This window comes from Mesoplodon bidens, assembly GCF_964165515.1.
Source record: "Mesoplodon bidens genome assembly, chromosome: 10".
In the NCBI taxonomy this organism is placed as follows: domain Eukaryota; kingdom Metazoa; phylum Chordata; class Mammalia; order Artiodactyla; family Ziphiidae; genus Mesoplodon; species Mesoplodon bidens.
This window is the reverse complement of record NC_138172.1, coordinates 36,459,144-36,480,267: the sequence shown is the minus strand read 5'-3', so window position 1 is coordinate 36,480,267 and position 21,124 is coordinate 36,459,144. Positions and strand designations below refer to the sequence as shown.

The following is a 21,124-nucleotide window of genomic DNA, read 5'->3' as shown; positions in this document are numbered from 1 at the left end:
GATGTCCAAAACTCTAACAACCAATGATAAATTACAGTAGACAGTAAAAAATAACTTTACAATGTGCAACTGGGAAAATATTTACTCAGTATAGCCAAATAGTACATACATATATATATATGTATATATATATATATATATATATATATATATATATACTTTTTTTTTTTTTTTTTTTTTTTGCGGTACACGGGCCTCTCACTGCTGTGGCCTCTCCCTTTGCGGAGCACAGGCTCCGGACGCACAGGCTCCGCGGCACGTGGGATCTTCCCGGACCAGGGCACGAACCCGTGTCCCCTGCATCGGCAGGCGGACTCTCAACCACTGCGCCACCAGGGAAGCCCCAAATAGTATATTTTGACAGTTTACAGACTTTTAGTACTCTCCTGTATTTCTAGTATTTCTTAGTACTGTAATACACGTTTAAAACAAAAATTTTGGAAAACAGAAGATTCAAAAGGGGAAAAAATCTCTTATAATCCAACTTCCCAGAGAAAAAGCACCCTTAACGTTGGCGTTCACAGCTTTCAGTATTTATTCTATGCCTTGGTTGCCTTTCTTTTTAAAAAAAAAAAAAAGCATGAACAAGCCACATGTATTATGTTGCAGCCTGTGTTTTAACTTAGGGAATATTCTCCCAATTCAGTGTTCTCTCACATGATGCTGGATGCCTTGAGAGTAGTCTATCATACAGATAGCAATTTACTAATCTTGGCGATTTGCATAGAATATGAATATTTAAGATATTCTGTACACTCCCAAAGCCAAAGAAAGTGGTCAAAGCCCTTCTATTTATCCACACATATTTACTGCTGATTTGACATACTTCTTCAAAAGATACCTTCCAATCTTCCTTTGGATCTAAAATATGGGCAATCTGTTAACAGGTGATATGGCAGAAATTATACTACTCTTTTGTATTGAGTCCAATTTGCTTTTGAATTATACTTGGGAAAAGAGCTCACGACTAACTGGAAAAAAATACCTTGAAATCATTTTTGAGGAGTCTTAGTTTGTTGGAAAATAAGTTAATAAAAATGCTTTACTTCAACATATGTTTCTATAATTGTAGTAATAATTTCTATATCCACTATACCGTGTATCTGTCATTTGCTTTTCAGGAATTCTTCTACATTTTTGCCAATCTTTCTTCCTCTTTAAGTCACCAATTTCTACCCTGCAATAACAAAACTATGCTTCTTTCTCAGTAAAAAAATTTTAAGAGACGAAAAAATATTAAAAACCAGAAACACACAATTTGAAAACCTCGATTCTTTGTGGTGTTGCATATAAGAAACTATACCTGGGCTCCACAATAAATACAAGTCCCATTGATAAAAATACTCAGTCTGAACAGAGTCATCCAGAAAGTATTAAAAAAAAAATTTACTAGGAGAGTTTGTGTCTGAACCGTCAAGAAACGACAACAAAAAAAGGAGGCCCTGAGCTGCGAAGGAAATGAAAGACTTTCCCAACCTGTCACCGGTACTGGGAACTAAGGAAAACGTTGACAGTTTTGAACCTGCCCGCGACGAGAGCTCGGCCAGCCGCGGGGGGCGGGAAAGCGGGGCGCGGGGAGTTTCCGGGCCGCTGCGCGCCTTTGTCCCGGCCGGCAGGTGCGGCAAGGCTGCCAGGCGCTTCCCGAAGCCCGCCGCCTTGCCCCGCCCCGCGCGCCCGGCCCGACCGGCGCATCCCGACGGCCGGGGCGGGGCCTCCGCCGCTGCTCCCGCCCGCCCGGGCCCACACAAAGGCCCGGCAGCCGGCCGAGAGGAAGCGGCCCCGCCCGCCCCGGTCCCGGCCTTACCCAGCCGCTCCGCCGCCTGCAGCCCCGGCCGCGGTCACCGACCGCCGCGCCCCGCCCCGTAGCCGCCACGGCTGCTGCTATTGCTCCTCCGGCCGCTGCCGTCGCTCCAGCACCCGCCGCCCTCACCGCCCTCACCCCTCCCGGTGCCGCCGCAAAACCAGCCCCGCGGCCGCCAAGCGAACCTGGCTCCGCGCGACACTGCGTGCGCGCGCACGCGGGCAGGCGGCGGCGCGCTTTACGGCGGCAGCGTGAGTGCGTGAGGCTCGCCCGTGGTCTCAGTTCGCACGTGGCGCCTGCGGAGGCAGTTTGTGGCTGTGAACGCTGGTGCAACTGCGGGCGCAGCCCTTCCGACTTGCAGTATGAAGCGGCCGAGTGAGTGTGGTCAGAGGGCGGGCTTGGAGGGGCCTCTGTGTCTGATGGTCGACGAACCCACCAGGGCGCTCCTCTGCGGCTTGGTCTCTGGGGAATGGAGGGCCGGCGGGGAGGCCGTAGCCCTGATCCCGCCTAGAACTGAGGGTTGGAAGGCTCCACGTGAATCGCGGGCCTGTGGTACAGAAGGAAGGCTGGGCCCCAAGGGTGAAGGTCGGGCCAGAGTCTCGTGAGGACCCAGTCAATGTCTGAGCCAGGTTTCAGGCGCAGCGTTTTCCCTTGTGCGGCCACGTTTGATCCGGCCCTGGTGAGATCTGAGAGCCGCCTCTCAAACCCACTGTTAGCTCCTCCTTTGTGATTTGTGCTATTTGACAAGAAGTGGCTGTATTTTTGGATCTTATACGCTCCTGTGTGCTATCCCAGTATAATCTGGGAAGAGTGGGAGCGGGGAAGTTGGGCTCTACAACGGATCTGTTGAATCAGAGTCTTTGGGACTTGAGTGGTCTGTGTTTATTTTTACCACACCCCCCACAAGATTTTTTTTTAATTCATTTATTTATTTTTATTTTTGGCTGCGTTGGGTCTTCGTTGCTGCGCGCGGGCTTTCTCTAGTTGTGGCGAGTGGGGGCTACTCTTCATTGCTGTGCGCGGGCTTCTCATTGCGGCGACTTCTCTTGTTGCGGAGCACGGGCTCTAGGCATGCGGGCTTCAGTAGTTGTGGCTCGCGGGCTCTAGAGCGCGTGCTCAGCAGTTGTGGCCCACGGGCTTAGTTGCTCTGCGGCATGTGGGATCTTCCCGGACCAGGGCTCGAACCCGTGTCCCCTGCAGTGGCAGGCGGATTCTTAACCACTGTGCCATCAGGGAACTTCCCCGCAAGTTTTTTAAATTAGGTTTCAGAGCCAGTTAATTACTTAACGCAAACATGGATGTGACCCTAGAGCGCAGTCATCAGAAACTAAAACTGATCATTTGTGGATAAAGTGGATTTTAAAAAACCGTAAATAGGGCTTCCCTGGTGGCTCAACAGAAGCCTCCGGAATGAGAAGCCCGCGCACCACAACGAAGAGTAGCCCCCGCTCACCGCAACTAGAGAAAGCCCATGCGCAGCAATGAGGACCCAACACAGCCAAAAATAAATAAAATTAATTAAAAAGAAAACAGTAAATAAATTAACCCTTTTGTGATATGTTGCTTTGCAGAGTTAAAGAAAGCAAGTAAACGCATGACCTGCCATAAGCGGTATAAAATCCAAAAAAGGGTAAGTCTTGTTCTTGGAAGAGTTATACCAAGTATAATGCTAAACTGATTTCTGTCCCACCCCTCCTCCACAAAGAGGTCTGGATTAATATTAGTATGATTTCACCTCAAGAAACGGAGATTGGATAGACTATGACACAAGCTCTTAAGCATCAGAAGTAATTCAGTGATAAGAGTCTAAATTTTGATCAGTATGGTAACAATTGCTGCAAAAAGAATCTCGTGACCTTTTTCTTGCTGTTTCATACATAAGTATGTGTGTTCTCTGCATTGTTACAGTTAAAGTTTTATGTTTCTAGGTCATTTTACAGATATAAGTAAACTGTAGCCAGATTGGTTACTCACATGAATTTTGTTTAGTATTTTTGTTAACTAATAAAATTTTATTATGATAGGTTCGAGAGCACCATCGAAAATTGAGGAAAGAGGCTAAAAAACGGGGTCGAAAGAAGCCTAGGAAAGACCTGGGAGTTCCAAACAGTGCTCCTTTTAAGGAGGCTCTTCTTCGGGAAGCTGAGTTAAGGAAACAGCGGGTAAAATGCATTAGCTAAAATGTGCAACAAGTGATGTGTGGGTGTGTGTACTTTTTTCAAAGTAAAGTTACAATATCAGGTCACTTTGGCTCTCCCATTTCTCTTGTGGCTTGAACACAGCTTGAAGAACTGAAACAGCAGCAGAAACTTGACAGGCAGAAGGAACAGGACAAGAAAAGAAGACTTGAAACTGACCCTGCTGTTGAGCTATCTAACATGGAACCTGTGAAAGAGGTAATGATTACAGTCATGAAAAATGGAGAAATAGGTTACATCTACTGACCTACTAATTTTGTGTCCTTTCCCCTTGTCTTTATCACCTAGGAATTTGGGCAATACAAAGCTAAGAAAGCCAAGTCAAGCAAACAGAATCCGAAGAGGCTGTATTGTCAGGAACTTAAAAAGGTATCATAGTCTAGGTTAGTGTCTGAAAGTGGTAATGAGGTTTAAAAAAATAGAATTTTTTTTTTTCTTTCTCTCCTGACACCAACCTTGTAGAGGTGGAAGTAGAGTTCTCTTGAGCAGGAAGAATTCTTCATCAAGTTGGCTTACTCTCATATGTTTAACTGAAGGAAATATTCTTGTGGTTTTAATTTTTTTGCATGGGAACAGTTCCTCGTAAGCATGACTTATAGAAGTGGCATTTTGTGATAAAATATTATGACACAGTGGCTTTTTATTTTTTTTTTTTTATTTTATTTTTTTTTCTTTTTGCGGTATGCGGGCCTCTCACTGTTGTGGCCTCTCCCGTTGCGGAGCACAGGCTCCGGATGCGCAGGCCCAGCGGCCATGGCTCACGGGCCCAGCCACTCCGCGGCATATGGGATCCTCCCAGACCGGGGCACGAACCCGTATCCCCTGCATCGGCAGGCGGACTCTCAACCACTGCGCCACCAGGGAGGCCCCTGCACAGTGGCTTTTTAAATAGAAGGAAATACTTTAGAGGAGCAGTACAAAAGAGTCTCTAAAGTTCTTTGCTGAAACCTAAGTGAAGGAGGTCAAGGGGATGTCTTGGTGTAGCACTGCCATCCCCAACACCTATTTTCCTAAGCTCACTCCCTCCTGTGAATAGACCCTGACTGTGTTTTTCAGCAGCTCTTGGCAGGGCCACAAAGGTCTTGCAAACCACATAACTCAGAATGGGAAGATTATATATTTAGATAGTTGGGAATGTTTCCACTCTTGAAATCCACTTTGATCAGAGGCCACTGAACAAACCTATGTCTTACTGTCATGTAAGAAATAAATATGTGAACATCATTCACACCAAAGTGAAGATATGAGATTCAACTCTGGGGCTTCCCTGGTGGTGCAGTGGTTAGGAATCTGCCTGCCAATGCAGAGGACATGGGTTTGAGCCCTGGTCCTGGAAGATCCCACGTGCCAGGGAGCATCTAAGCCCGTGAGCCACAAATACTGAGCCCGTGTGCCACAACTACTGAAGCCCGTGTGCCTACAGCCCATGCTCCGCAACTAGAGAAGCCACCACAGTGAAGAGTAGCCCCTGCTCACTGCAACTAGAGAAAGCGCACGTGCAGCAACGAAGACCCAATGCAGCCCCCAAAAAAAGAATAAATTAAAAAAAAATTCTTTTTTAAGAGAGTCAACTCTGAGCTCACCCTGTTGCAAAGTAGACAACACCAGTGTACTTATGTGGAGGGTGGTGCCAGAGCAAGGGATGGTGTTCTGATAGCTTCTGCTTTGACAGGTGATTGAAGCCTCAGATGTTGTGCTGGAGGTGTTGGATGCCAGAGATCCTCTTGGTTGCAGGTGTCCCCAGGTAGAAGAAGCCATTGTCAAGGGTGGACAGAAAAAGCTGGTACTTGTATTAAATAAATCAGGTAAGCGAAAACATTGCTCCTTATGTTCCATATGCACTAGTGAGGTATGAGGAGAACATCTGAACAGTCTGATTGTCTCTGAAGACTGATAAGATCCAACTCTGACCTCAACAAAACCAATGCATATGCATGAGCTCTTGTTGCCAAAGACAGTGCTGGGCAGTGGGGTGGAAAAAAATTTTTCCCCCTTAATTACTATATTATACTTTATTTACTTATTTATTCATTTATTGTTATGTTGGGTCTTCGTTGCTGTGTGTGGGCTTTCTCTAGTTGTGGCGAGCGGGGGCTGCTCTTCATTGCAGTGTGCAGGCTTCTCATTGCGTGGCTTCTCTGGTTGCGGAGCACGGGCTCTAGGCATGTGGGCTTCAGTAGTTGTGGCACGTGGGCTTAGTAGTTGTGGTGCACGGGCTCAGTTGCTCTGCAGCACGTGGGATCTTCCCATACCAGGGCTCAAACCCGTGTCCCCTGCATTGGCAGGCAGATTCTTAACCACTGCACCACCAAGGAGGTCCTGGAGATGTTTTCTAGAAGCGAATTAACTGGTTTGTACTGTTCTTTTGCTATTCAGTACTTAACCACCTTGTCTTATTTAAGAGTGTAAGCTTTTATACTCAGCTTACTGTGTAGTATATTTCACGTAGGAAATGATGACAGAGTGCCACATTCTTCACACCTGCACAATGTCGACATGTGGCACTATTTAGATGAGACATGATTATGTATCTGGGTTTGAGCAGGGGGGACAAACACCCAGAAACCGAAACCTGTGAAACAGAAAGTAAGGATGGGATCTAAAATTACCGTTGGGGTCAGTGAACATGGCTGCTCCCTGATAGTAAATTCTGGAAACATAGCCCTAAGGTTATACGGTAATATTCTAGAGGTTGACTTAATCCTGAAAGGATGAGCAGTGCAGAGGGGAATTAAAGAAATACAGAGGTGTACATACTGAATGAACTCTGTTAACCAGAAGCATGGTAGGCAGCTGACCCTCTCCCCACCTTCTAGTTCAGATACTTTTGAAAAAACTGGGAAAAGGCAAACCTGAATGAAATCCATAGTTTACTAGACTTTGCAAATTTATCTCAACAAAATGACCAAATTGGAACAGTGTTTTATTCCTAATCCCTATCAGATCTGGTACCAAAGGAGAATTTGGAGAACTGGCTAAGTTATTTGACGAAGGAATTGCCAACAGTGGTGTTCAAAGCCTCAGCAAATCTGAAGGACCGAGGGAAGAGAATCAAGGTACCCTTAATTTAGTGGTGGGAAATGTGGTTCTTTCGTCTTTCAGATGGGTGAAATATGATGAGTGTACAAAATCTTGATTAAAAAATGAAAACTTGTAAGATCCAACTCTGATTTCATCCAGGGATAATCTGAAAGGTAATGGAATGTGGTGATTTTAATAGATGGGCTCTGGAGCCAGATTGCTTGGGTTTTGTCTGGTGGGTTGTCAGAAGTAGTTAAACTAATTATTTAGAATTTTAACTTGTGAAGGTAAAGAAGAAAGCTGCTGCATTCAAAAGTGAAGTCTGTGTTGGAAAAGAAGGCCTTTGGAAGCTTCTTGGAGGTTTTCAGGAGACTTATGGCAAAGCCATTCACGTTGGGGTAATTGGTGAGTTTCAGTTCAACGTATTTTATGTCTTATAAGTCGGTACTGTAGGTAATGTTAGCTTCTAAGAGCTCTGGTTTATTTGAATTAATAATCTTTTCCTGCTCTTTCATTACCTGTACAAGAAATGAAGATGCTAAGAGTAGTTTTAATGTTGAAGTGAAGATGCTCAGATCCAACTCTGATCTTGCTGTAAACAGGCAGGCATAAAATAAGGGAGTGGAGATTTTATAATTACCAGCACATAATGCCTTTTGTATCTGTGGATTTCCCATTTGTAGGTTTCCCAAATGTGGGGAAAAGCAGCATCATCAATAGCTTAAAACAAGAACGGATATGCAATGTTGGTGTATCCATGGGACTTACAAGGTAAATTGAGTTCCATAATTGCAATATTTCATTATAGGTAAGTATGATTTTGTTTATTTTAAGGGAGACAGTTTTCTATTTCTATTTACTCAACTTTCTATTTAGTGAAAGGAACAGGGTTAAGCAAGTGTTAGGCTTGGAAAGAACTGATTAGAGTAGAATGGCTGCCCACAATCTAGTTTGAAAGACAAGCAAATAGATTCATAGAAGGAAAAGCTGCCTTAGAGTAAGTGACGTTTGAACCTGAACTTGACATGAACAGAAGTCTGCCAGGTAGAAGAGGGGAGATACGACAGAGGAAACAGCATGTGTTTAGGTCAATATGTATGTAAGCTATAACACGTAGTGTTTTGTCTTTAGAAGAGGAAGGAGGGTATGCTGTTACAGTTTTAGATAAACATGAAGCAAATGATGATAAAGTGGATCTGACAGACTGTGCTGAGTTTGTTCAATCCAACCCTGAGCTTCGTTGTGTCTCTTGGCCTTTAGGAAAACCAGTGCCTGTCAGTTACCATCTTTCTTGTTTCAGGAACATGCAGGTTGTCCCCTTGGACAAACAAATCACAATCATAGATAGTCCAAGTTTCATCGTGTCTCCACTTAACTCTGCTATTGCACTCGCTCTGAGAAGTCCAGCAAGTATTGAGGTAGTAAAACCAATGGAGGCTGCTAGCACCATCCTGTCCCGTGCTGATGCTCGACAGGTAAAAAGAATCCCCTTCCCTTGAGCTCCGTCTTGTCTTTCATTATAAGCATTTTTTTAACATCTGTACTATATCAGATAGATGACAGTTTTTCTTTTTTTAATAAGGTAGTACTGAAATTTACTGTCCCAGACTTTAAGAATTCTCTGGAATTTTTTACTTCATTTGCTCAGAGAAGAGGACTGCACCAAAAAGGTGGAAGCCCAAATGTAGAAGGTGCTGCCAAACTGCTGTGGTCTGAGTGGACAGGGTAAGGCTTCTTTCTGTTGGCTTTTTGATGACCACATAGAATAAAGGAACTGATTTTTGACAAACTTTATTTTTAATACCAGTGCCTTCTTAAGTTACTTTTGCCATCCCCCTACATCCTGGACTCCTCCACATTTTAATGAGAGCATTGTGACAGACATGAAATGGGGCTTTAATCTGGAAGAACTGGAAAAGAACAATGCACACAGCATACAAGGTAAGCACGGCTTGTGTTTAACTACTGTCTTCATAAGCTTACAGGCCAATAAAGGTCTCACCTGTTTACACGGGCTGTTTACCTTTCCTAGCCATCAGGGGCCCTCGTTTAGCCAGTAGCATCCTTTTCCAGTCATCGGGTCTGACAAATGGAGTGATAGAGGAAAAGGACATACCTGAAGAATTGCCGAAACAGAAAGAACCGAAGCAGGAGGCGGCGGGGGACTATGAAGATGTCAACACTGACCAGGAATGTGTTGACGAAAACGGTGATGTAAGTTATGTTGTGCGTGAGATGTTTAAGCTGAAGTAAGTTTTCTGGCGTTACAATGTACAACAGAGGGGAAGGGGCTGAAGGAAGAAATAGAAATTAAATATTTCAGGACTTTAAAAAGCCTCGTACAATTTAGAAGTTTAAGGCTTGCAATCATTAGTCTTGATTTTGTGCACCCATTAATGTGTACCTCCAGAGACTTTTTTCTGGGTATGTAATTAACTTGGATTAATGAGCACACAAGGGCTTACTAACACTGTTCTCTGTCCCACAGGAAAAGAGCTCAGACATGTCCCCTGCAGAAGAGGCCTGCGAGGCACTGCCTGAGGACTCTCAAGCAGGTGAGTTGGGTGGAGGGATCTTCTAACAAAGCAGTACAGTAGCTTTTGATTTTTGATTTTTGTTTTTAAACACTTCTTTTTTCTTTCCAATATAGATAAGCAGTCTGCACCATCTTTCATCTTGGATAAAATGACTGAAGAGGAAGATGATGCTTATGATTTCAGTACAGATTATGTATAATAGAACTTTGTCCTTCTATAATGGTGTTTTGTTGTTGGTTTTTAACATTGTGAGCAGACTGCTAAGCTGTTCTCTGCGTGTGATGTACCAGTTTGTTACAGTATGACATAAGCTGTGTAAATTTTGTGAATGTGTATATAATGATATATTCATTAAAAAAAATCAGGCAACTTAGAAAGTGTCTAAATTCTGTAAAAAGATAACTCATCTCTTCAACAGTGAGTGGGTAGAAGTAAAGTTAAAACATACCTCATTGAAAAATGTAGTTTTTACTTTATTTACAGATTCGGCCACAGGTCACAAAATTAAAACCAAGCAGCAGTGTTGAACTAGCTGTACCAGCTGTATCTAAGTACATTCACCTCTGGTCGTTCAGCACTGTCAGTAAGCAAACTCTTGGTAAGGCAGATGGAGGCATATTTATAGTCTGTCTGGGAAGCTGACTGCCAGATGGGGCAGTTTGTCCTCTTTACCCAGCTGAAATGTCCCTTGTCCCTTTGTTGCTGTAAACAGGCATTGAAGCCTAGCAAGTGTTACTTCCCACACATACTGTCTTCCAGGATTTCCTGAGAAATGCTTATAGCATACTTATTTACTTTATATTTGAGATCTCCACATGTCTTCGGATTAGGCTGAATTTGCCTGTTGGGTCCGGAATATACCATTTTTCCCAGACATCAGTATATGAAGCAGTTCTTCCCCATGGCTTAAAGTGCCCATTCCAGTGGAGTAGCTTGGCAGCCTTAACAAACTGGGGTGAATATCGTTTTCCAGCACTGGAACCTTACATTTAGGAAAAAAGAGCCAAATGACTGTACTAGTCAGACATAAGACTGCAGGAAACTTAAGGGAAACAATATATTCCATCCCTGAGGGTGGTCCTTTAGACACTTTATTAGCTTAGGCCCTTGGTTAATTATCTACTTACCAAGGTGGCGAACATTCCACATAGGGTCGATGGTGGAGTGCTGTTGATAAAATACGATCAGCAGAGGTGGTGTGGTGATGCTGCCGGCCAGTGTTCTACTGTACAGCCCTTCTCTTGGTGGGACAGATAACAAATGAAAGCTGTTAGTAAAGAATCCTAATTCCTGTTAGTGAAAACCACCAGCGTTGAAATAACAAAGAGTTTTCACAGCTAGGCCAGTTACATACTTACTCTACATTGAGTTTCATCCATTTTTCCAGCTGGTTAGTTATATTCTGTCTTTTCCATTCTGTCAAGTTTGCAACAAAAACTCCAGGATTAAATGAGCAGGTGCTGGCTTTCATGGAAAGCTTACGAATTCTTTCCTTTTTATAGTCAAGATAGCCAATGTAATTGTACTAAAAACACAATTGGGATATACAGTATGTTTAGTGCTTCAAAGAATAATTTGATAACTGTTCTGCTTACTTATGACTTCTCAGATTATTAACAAAGGGCTCTACATAAAGCAAATAAAAGTGACACTTGGGATTGCAAGTTAGACAACAGGAACCTAAACATTAAGCCAGATGTTCAAGGAGAATTAGGTTGTCTAATCCTTGAACCAATCTAGGAAAGCAGCCTTGAGTTTTGGGATGAAATAATTGGTGAATAAAATGTAGCTAAAGATTTAGAATTCCCTGATTTTGCTTTCTCTCCCCATTGACATGAATTATAGGGAATGGAGTGTCTATTCACGAGGTCTAATAAGTAATTGACCTGGTTCCCTGCTCCACGGATGACAACTTTAGTAGAGGATGAATCACAGTCTTCTGAAAATGCAGCTGCATGTCCTGGCTTCAGTGGTGTATTGTACAGGGCAAGAATATCACCTGAAACAGATAAGGTTTAAGGTTTACACTGGAAGTTGCCCCAAGATTCCCTATTCCTCCCACTTCTTAGGATGGCCTTTTATAGGATATCATAAATAAGACAACCGCTATCGCCCACACTGGACAGAGCAGCACTGATGATGACATTCTTTAGTACCTTGCACAATTACATCATCGTCCATATATATGGCCTTCTTTGCGCTGGGAACCAGAATTGGCAAGTAGAACCTTGCAAAGGTTAACTGGAAGAGGAAAGAGGCATTGGCACAAAATTTGTCAGTGGTTGTGCTTTTGTTTATTAGAAACTCCCAGAATGCTCTCAGTATCCATGCAGGAGAAGACAGCCAAAGGTCTCAGAACTTCCAGGTTTGGTCCCCAGGGAAGTACTAGTACTGTACCCACAGTTACCCAGGTATTCCAATCATTTCATAATACTACCAAGTACAAACAAGGATGCATGGAACTCACTGGTTTCATGGATTCCCCCTGGTCAGGATCCTCCTTTACTTTTCCTTCCAAAAGTTTAGTGTCAAAATTCAGAATTTTGTACCTGATGCTTTTCAGGGTACTGCTGCTGAGCCAGGACCTGATGAAAATAAACCACTAAATACCAGTTTTAAGTAATCATGTCCCAAACCACAGCCATATCTCTGCTTTCCAATAAGACCATAATGCAAGAGAAATCCTGAGGACAAAATAGGTGTCTTCAAGCCCCTTCACCTCTGAGCTTTGGTTTCCTCATCTGCAGTGAGTTTACCCACTAAAGACCCTTCCTGAACCAAGATTCCATGGTGATAGTGCACCCAAAGGCTCATACTTTTGATCACTCTTCTGACACTAAAACTGCTGTAAAAAAAATTCATTGTGGAATTGAGAAGATCCTTTCACCACATGGATCATTCAACATTTGTCCCTCCAAATACATCAGTGAAGAAAACGAGTCAAAGTATGATGGTAGTGAAAGCTAAGTTATCAACAAAGCTGGTAAATCAGCCTGTTAATCTACACACTCATTAATTCACTGTTGGCTGAGTAATTCTACCTGAGTCTAAGGTACTGCCTGTAAGAAAAGTCAGTGTTCCCTGAAGAGGTTCTGCACATTTTTACTAGGCCCATTCCACATCAGCGTTTTGTGGATACAATGTTATTTCTGTATTCTATTTTAATGCAGTATTTCTACATTATTTTAGATGATTTCTTGAGTTTTTAAATATGGAAAAATAATTCATTAACAACTTTGATGAACAACCACGGAGAAAGGCACAAGAACTGATATGTTTTAGAACTTTGACCACTATTAACCTTTTAGATAAAATGTTTCTTGGAATAAACTTTGTAAATCTTAATTCAAAGCATCTTTCAAAACACAGTTAAGACTATCCATCAGATTGAATTTCTATTAATCACAACAATTATAATAGTAAGGACCATTTACTGAGCAATTATTATGTGGTAGGTGTTTTCATATATTTTTTCATTTACTTAACACAACAATCCTCTAATCTGGATATTTATACCCCGTACTTACAGATGAGTAAATGGGTTCCAAAGAGGTAATGTTCCCCACTATGGGCTAAAATTTGGATCAGTGTCTATGCTCACTTCACCATACTACCTTGCCATTGCTCCCATGTCCCTTCCCACTCTAGACCAGAACTACTCAAGAGCATGTTCTTGAAATAAGGAACTTGTAAGAGAATGTAAATCAACACCTTGCTTCCTTCATTGAGAAAGTCTTATTACCAAAAAAATACCCACTTAACTATGCATAGTAACGCAGTTGATTTACATCTTGGCACAGTTTTCCTACATGTTTTTGCGATCATGGAGACATGTTTATGATACAATCACATGGAAAAACAATGTGCAGTTTACATGTGATATAATAATTATATAGGAAAAATGTAAACATTGAAAAAATATTACTGGATTGGCAGCTGGCCTGCTCTTAGAGCATCCCCTAGAAGCAGAATCATCAGGCAAGCCGAGCTCACCGGAGATGGTCTGCTGTACCGTTGAGTGTAACAATGTAGAAAATCACATTGGAGTGAGTGTTGTGCTGAATGCTGTTTATGGCTGCAATGGCCCCCCCAAGCCTATCTTCAGATGCAGCAATGACCACAGGAATCTCCTCTTGTCTCCCGTCTACCGCACGTTGGGGAGCATTTGGGACAAAGTCTACAGGCTGAAGCCCCACAATTCCTGAATCTGCAAAGAACACACACAAAGAAGGTACTGTGATACAAACACAATCTCAAGAGCTTTTGATACAGAGCCCAAGACATGAAAAGAGGTAAGCTGAGAATTATGATACACCTCATTTTGCCTCATTGTAATGTGAAGCATATAGCCCAGAAATTGTGTTTTCCTGTATGTAACCAGGCCTTTGGAAAAGCATTTTTAAAAAAATAGGCAGACAATTCTGATACATTACTGGTAGGAATATAACAGAATCTTTTTAGATTGTATTTGGGCAGTTTGTATCAAGAGCCTTACAGGTACATGGCCTTTGACCCAATAATTCCCCTTGTGTCTCTTAAGGACAACATCTGAGAGGTAACCAAAAGTCACAATTTTATTTACAATTGTGAAAAACCTAGAAACAGACTAAAAAACAGTTGATTTTCAAACTGAATTGTATCCCACAAGTAGGCATGAAATCAGTATAAGTGGATCGCAATCAGAACATGAGTAGGAAAAGAGTTCCTGAATTGGAATAGAACAGTGACTTAGAAAATATCAGAATGCATCACATACAGCAACTGCAAGTATTGTTTTGTAAACCTTCTTGCTTTTAATAATACGTTCGTTCATTTACTCATTCATCATGCATTGAACACTGAGCGCCTACTATGTGCCAAGCAATATCTAGGCCACCGGGGTTACAGCCATGAAGAAGATGGTCAAATCTTTACCATTGTGTAGGGCAGATAGACAAAAAATACATGTATGTGTCTGCTGTATGTAACACATTCATTATTGTGGAGTTGCCATCAAAAATTCTGAATCAGGGCTTCCCTGGTGGCGCAGTGGTTGAGAGTCCGCCTGCCGATGCAGGGGACACGGGTTCGTGCCCCGGTCTGGGAAGATCCCACATGCCGCAGAGCGGCTGGGCCCGTGAGCCATGGCCGCTGAGCCTGCGCGTCCGGAGCCTGTGCTCTGCAAGGGGAGAGGCCACAACAGTGAGAGGCCCGCCTACCGCAAAAAAAAAAAAAAAAAATTCTGAATCATTGTACCAAAAGACTTTTTCCTATGGCAAAAAGTAAACTATGTGACATTAAATTTACATATGAAGAGTTTTGTCATGGTGACGTGCTTAGGATATAACCATGTGAAAAACCATGTCATGTGTAGTTTATATATAGTATAATCTCAACTGTATAGAAAAAAAATACAGAGAAAAAAAACCCTGGAAGGTACTAACACAAACTTTTAATAATTATCTCTAGTAAGTGAAATCATTTATTTAATGAATATTTAGTAAGCACCTCCTATGTACCAGCCACAGCTGTCCTCATGGAGCTTGAATGCTATTTTCTGTTTTATATATGTTCCCACCAGAAGCATGCATTACTTTATGTAAATACAGACGTATACATAAAAATACACACACACATATACACTATTACAAACACATGCTGTCAGAGCGCTCAGTGAAAGTTAAGGGAAAGCTCTTAGTCTGTTCTTGCTCTGCTCAATACGGTGGGTGACAATCCAAAAATGATTTGACAAACACTCTGAAGCCTCAAACGCCCCTCAATACCAAGGCAGAGCAGTATGAACAACTAATCTAAAATAACTGGCAGCGAATTATACAATAGTGGTCTTTTAAATCAGTTGACAAGGCTTTGTGGTTTTGTTTTGCTACTAAAGACCTGCTGATATGGTTTCATGTGTTAAAGCAGAGTAACAGGTAAAGGAAAGTAACCAGACTGACACTCTAGTGAACAGAGGAGGCATCAAACACCAGCAATGCTCACCTGTCCCCACGTTCTGAAGCCCTGCCCTACTGAAATGTCTGTAGATAACAGCCCACAGTGGCTCCTTTCTCCAAGGCCTCTGATTTGGTAAAAAGGAATCTTCTGTAAGATCAAACCCTCAGCAAACAACTGCCCAGCAATGAGAAGGGGACAGGCTGCAAGAGCACAATGAGTGCCACCTGCCTTTCTCAAAGTCTTTAGTAGCTTCTATAAGACCAAGAAGAAAGCCTTCTTTTCCTTGAATCTAGTGATGTAACTCAGAATGTGGGACACAGGGAATTCCAGGTCCTCAATACATGCCAACGCATTAGTCAGGGTTCCCATACCTGAAACCTCGTTCCTCAGCAAACTGCTCAGGCCGAGGAAGTTATGGTGCAAAACCAGTAAGAAGAGAGCAACAGCCAGGACCAGGATGATAATGTTTACTGAAACAGAGGAGAATGCCCATGTTACATCTCTTCACCTTTTGACCTGGTATAAAACAACAGAACTGTAGAAAGGACATACCTTTACGGAATGACATCTTTCTCTTCTGTCTTATATAAATATTAGTTATTAACCCTACAAAACAAAAACAAGCCCCCAAAGTCAGTAGGTACATTACAATGGCCATCAAAATGCCTACATGCTTTTTTTTTTTTTTTTTCTGGCTGCGTGCGGGCTTTCTCTAGCTGTGGCGAGCCGGGCTACTCCTCCTTGCAGTGCGCAGGTTTCTCATTGCGGTGGCTTGTCTTGTTGCGGAGCATGGGCTCTAGGCATGTGGGCTTTAGAGCACAGGCTCAGTAGTTTTGGCGCACAGGCTTAGTTGCTCTGCAGAATGGGGAATCTTCCTGGACCAGGGCTCGAACCCGTGTCCCCTGAATCAGCAGGCGGATTCTTAACCACTGTGCCGCCAGAGAAGTCCTGCCTACATACTTTTATTCACGTAGAAACAAGAAATGCATACGGTATTTTCTGCAAGAAACTCGTTTTGAATTAACAGTTTCCAAGGACCCAATTTGGGATCTGAATTTTTTACGGTAGTCATAATAATAAAATACTTCCAGTAACTTATAGCCTTGTATACCATATGCCACTAGATGAAAAGCAAAAGAAATTCTACCAGGAGGAATACCTGGAGTCTAACCACTATGGAAATGTTTTCTGAATGAATTTCTACTTAAAATTCCTAATTAGACATGGACTTCAGTTGTCTATGATCAAGTAAACCAAGGTCAGCCTCGCTGGTACAAACATCCCTGTTCCAAGCTGTATTCCATTCATCTTTAACTGGAATTAAAGAAAAGAGAAAAAAGAACAGTTCCCAAATTCATTTAAAACTATAGCAGAGGGATTTCCCTGGTGGCGCAGTTGTTAAGAATCTGCCTGCCAATGCAGGGGACACGGGTTCGAGCCCTGGTCCAGGAAGATCCCACATGCCGCTGAGCAACTAAGCCCGTGCGCCGCAACTACTGAGCCTGCACTCTAGAGCCCGTGAGCCACAACTACTGAAGACCTCACGCCTAGTCCCTGTGCTCCGCGACAAGAGAAGCCACCGCAATGAAAAGCCTGCGCACCGCAACAAAGAGTAACCCCCGCTCGCCGCAATTAGAGAAAGCCCGCGCACAGCAACAAAGACCCAACGCAGCCAAAAATAAATTTATAAAAAAGAAAAAGAAACCTATAGCAGAGAAACAGAATTACAAAAATTCACAAAATCCAATCTTGCTATCAAAAGTTTAGAGCTCTTGGGCTTCCCTGGTGGTGCAGTGGTTGAGTCTGCCTGCCGATGCAGGGGACACGGGTTCGTGCCCCGGTCTGGGAAGATCCCACATGCCTTGGAGTGGCTAGGCCCGTGAGCCATGGCCGCTGAGCCTGCGCGTCCGGAGCCTGTGCTCCGCAATGGGAGAGGCCACAACAGTGAGATGCCCGCGTACCGCAAAAAAAAAAAAAAAAAAAAAGTTTAGAGCTCTAGTCTCAAAAATTAAAAATCTGCTAAAAGAAAATATTAGTTTCTTCTGGGGGCTTCCTATCTGTTGGTTAACTACCCATCTCTTATGAAAGTGGTGTCTAATACTGTCACTCTGCTGGTGGTTTGTGCTCCCCAACTCATCTGAAGCCTTCACTTTTTCAAAACAAATAATTCAATGGAAACAAGACTGTAAGTGGGGCTAAATTAAACAATTAGGTTTCTACAACAATCTCTGGGTAATGTTTCATTAAAAACATTTTATACAACCTGGATATTGTGATCCTACATTTGAGAACTTTACCCTTTTCTACTTCATCTTCCCCCATGGGAGTACCTAACATTTACATAAAGGCTATTAATTTTACAAAGCACTTTCAAATATAGCATATTTCTAAAAATCAAAGTTAGTTTGAATTAATTTCATCTTCAGTGAAGTGCATGCCTATCAGGCACTTGATTTCTCAAGGCTTTTGAAAAGAAGAGAAATATATTGAAGTGCTGTTTAAAAAACTGGGATCACAGGCCAGATTACAAATTTGGGAGAACATAATTCAGACTCCCAAAGAACAATCTAAAATACACACACATTCTTTCTCGCTCACTCTCATTTCTTTCTAGAACAGTCTATGTAAAACATATTATACCAACAAGCTTACTCTCTAAAGACTACACATCGTTATATACCCTGAGCCATGTGTCTCTATCTCCTCTTGAGGACTGAGCCTTACCTATAGAAGGTGGCTGACTGGGGGCTGCTCAGAGTTCTAACATCTGCCTGCTTGGAGCCAACTTCCACCAAGACTGGAGAAAACTATCTCACTTTAATAAATCTCATTTAGTTAATGGTATAAGGGCCAATGGAGAAGACTGGAGAAAGACTGGAGAAAACTATCTCACTTTAATAAATCCCATTTAGTTAATGGTATAAGGGCCAATGGTTTAGCTCAACAATGTCCACTAACAATCACTTACAGGTGGTATGTTAATTGAGAAGCACAAGTATTTGTGCTATTCCAGCTAGCCAGACAGAAGAAAAACACAATCCCAGCAGGTATTTGATGTACTTAAGTAGATTCGCATGGCAGAAACCACCTACTCCTAAAACTCTTCCACAGTTATCTACATGCAAAATGCCGATTATTATGGAGTGTGTCTGATCCATATTTCCTTTCCTGGTGCAATTCCTGGTAATGGAATTCACTGATCTGGTTAGAAAGAATTCTCAAAACAAAACTGTATGTACATCCCGGATGTGCAATATTGGCTGTATTTTTGCAAGAGTACACAACTGTGTACAATTTCATCAGTAATATTCAGTTGTTCACTATGAAAAGTAGTATTTTGTTTAGAAATTATAAGACCTTCACATTCCCAAATCATTCACAATACACACACATAAGCAGGCATTCCCAGAAATATGGGTGAAGAAACCTTACGGGGCGAGAACACTTTATGTTTTTAACTTGCTAGCTACCTGCAATAGTACCCACATCTCAGTGGCCTTTTCTGCTTTTCTTTCTACTGCTATATATTCCTAAGGAAGGCCATTCCACTCATGCTCTGCAACCTATCCTATAATTGTTTCCTTGGTGCAGCATCAGCAAACTCTTTCCCTCTGCTGGATCACACACTTAGCAGCATTAATTATCATACTCTGGTATCTTCCAGTTAATTAAAAAATAAAAATAAAAAAGAGACCACTTCCCATATCCCAGCAGACCCACAGACCCATTTCTCTGTTCACTCTCGCTCTAAAAGCTTGAAAGGATTTAAAGTTCCCAGCTCCACTTTCTCTCCTCTTGTCCTCTATCCTACTTCAACCAGACTTCTGGCCCTACTTCTCCATTCAAAGTGGCTTTGTCGAGGCCACAAAAGACCAAGGTCATCTTTCTGTCCTCTTACCCATCCCCTCAGAGGCCATCAAGAAAGTTCACCGCTCCCCCTCTTCAATTATGAAATTATCTCATTTATCTGATTTGTTTCTTATTTGTGTCTTGTGCTCTATGAGAACAGTGACCCCAGTGAAAAGTGTTTACTCGTGTATCCTTGCCATCTAAAACCATGTCTGGTAAATGGTAATAGGTATGTGATATTTGTTGAATGGTCTTGTTAATCCAGGAGCAAGGCTGGTTCTCAGCTCTGAAAGGGAACACGATCTTTGATAATAATCATGAAAACAAACTCAAACACAAGAAAAGACATGGATTCCAATGGAGATCTCTCTGAAATTGAACCTGACACGCAATCTCCTTTTCCCATGATTATCTTTATAGCTCAAATACCATAAAGGCTCTGCAGCAACTGCCACCCTGTTAAGTGCATTTAAAGAGGGATAACACAGAGGGATACATCTATTTCTGCGTACAAGGGAAAGTCTGTTTAGTCTCTGCCAGACTGAAAGGTGGAAAAGGCACTAAGGATATACATCCACTTTCTCTACCCCTTCTCTGTCTAGCTCCTACTTGGCTTTCAGGAGTCAAGGGAGCCTCCCCCAAACCTCACATTCAGCTGCATCTCCCCTGAGCTCTCACATCTCCCGGGCTTCGCTACCCCAGAGGACATCCGGCTTATATTTGTGGGGTTACATGGCTGTCTCCCTTGACACACTCTGGGCTCTAGGAAGGCAAGGGCCTGGTGTTGGTCACGGCCATGTCCTTGGCCCAATTCATGGCACAAAAAAAGCTGCCAGAAATGTTTGCTGACTGCATGAGGGCGGCAGCCGCACACCGCCTGCCCTGGAGTGCCTAGAATCCCACCGCCTGTGACCCTGAGGCGCAACACAGCACAGAGGCCAGAGAGCCAGTTGGGACCCACAGGCCCAGGTTTCCCAGAACAGTTTCTCTTCGGAACGTGGGTCTTCCACCTTGCTCAGGGTAACGGGGCAGGGCCTAAGCTTCTGAGATAGACGCCGGCCTTGAGAGGCAGGGCGAATCCTTTGCTGGCCTCTTTCGGGACGCCTGAGTCTGTGAATACGCCAGTGAAGCCGCCAAGCAGCCTGGAGGGACAAACTGGAGACTCCCCGGGTGGGAGCTCTCTCCAACTCGTGCGAAGGGGCGGGCCTGGACCCGTCCTTCTCCGAGGGCATTCCCTTTCTCTGGATGATGGGTTCTGCGAAACTCCCCTCTAAATTCTGGGGATCAATAACGTTTAGGGGTGTTTCTCAATAGGTGATGCTCGGGGGGTTCCCCCCACCCCCGCGGCCTCGAGGTCAGCCGTTTCCCTCGGACGCTCCCCACGGCCTCCCTTACCTGCAGCCCGAGGAGGAGGGGCCGCTGCCCACGCCCCGGCCCGCCCCGCCAGCTCAGCGCCCCCGCCGCAGGCCCCGGGGCCCAGCCCGTCGCCGGGCCGTCCGCGTCCCCTGCACTCCGGACCGAGCCCGCCTGCCCGGTAGCTCCGCGGCCGCCGCGCAGTTCCGCAGCCCCCCGCCGTTAGCCGCTCGGTCCGCAAGATAGTCACACAGAGCAGGCGCCGCCGGGCAGCCCCACCGCTGGGGTCCTCGCGGAGAAATGTCCGTCGCCATGGAGACGGGGCGCGCGCAGGCCGCCGTTAAGCCGCGAAGGCACAGCCAAGGACAGTTTGGGGGACCTGGACCGCGACCCTCGGCACTCAACAGCACTGACGGCGGACCCTTCATGGG

The 21,124-nt window shown here is 43.7% G+C and overlaps 3 protein-coding genes across 15 annotated transcripts in view; 1 reads left to right on the top strand and 2 right to left on the bottom strand.

The window, feature by feature from the left end:
• The window catches only part of PBRM1 (polybromo 1), a gene marked incomplete at its 3' end in the record, with an annotated part of 101,729 nt that extends 99,660 nt beyond the window's left edge, over positions 1-2,069 (bottom strand). For 11 of the 12 annotated variants that reach the window (XM_081246322.1, XM_081246323.1, XM_081246332.1 and 8 more), the window contains exon 1: positions 1,805-1,891. Of the gene's footprint in view, positions 1-1,804 lie in introns of all 12 variants that reach the window. The other variant, XM_081246336.1, reaches the window with a different exon arrangement.
• GNL3 (G protein nucleolar 3) lies at positions 2,069-10,017 on the top strand. Of its 2 annotated transcripts, none has more exons than XM_081246359.1 (15): positions 2,069-2,176; positions 3,373-3,431; positions 3,826-3,963; positions 4,084-4,197; positions 4,288-4,368; positions 5,672-5,804; positions 6,943-7,055; positions 7,308-7,425; positions 7,704-7,791; positions 8,321-8,495; positions 8,603-8,745; positions 8,828-8,961; positions 9,053-9,229; positions 9,509-9,575; positions 9,671-10,017. In XM_081246359.1, the coding sequence occupies exons 1-14, from the start codon at positions 2,164-2,166 to the stop codon at positions 9,559-9,561; spliced, it is 1,539 nt and encodes a 512-aa protein (XP_081102485.1). In that variant the 5' UTR covers positions 2,069-2,163; the 3' UTR covers positions 9,562-9,575; positions 9,671-10,017. The 2 variants fall into 2 exon arrangements, with proteins under 2 accessions (XP_081102485.1, XP_081102486.1); XM_081246360.1 differs by having other exon boundaries at positions 9,053-9,234; positions 9,515-9,575.
• On the bottom strand, positions 10,009-20,859 carry GLT8D1 (glycosyltransferase 8 domain containing 1). Its single transcript, XM_081246361.1, has 10 exons — positions 20,736-20,859; positions 16,044-16,097; positions 15,863-15,961; positions 13,551-13,764; positions 12,025-12,142; positions 11,714-11,798; positions 11,444-11,556; positions 10,916-11,082; positions 10,685-10,797; positions 10,009-10,539 (listed from the first exon to the last, which is right to left on the bottom strand). The coding sequence occupies exons 2-10, from the start codon at positions 16,057-16,059 to the stop codon at positions 10,349-10,351; spliced, it is 1,116 nt and encodes a 371-aa protein (XP_081102487.1). The 5' UTR covers positions 16,060-16,097; positions 20,736-20,859; the 3' UTR covers positions 10,009-10,348.
• Between the last annotated feature and the right edge of the window lie 265 nt (positions 20,860-21,124).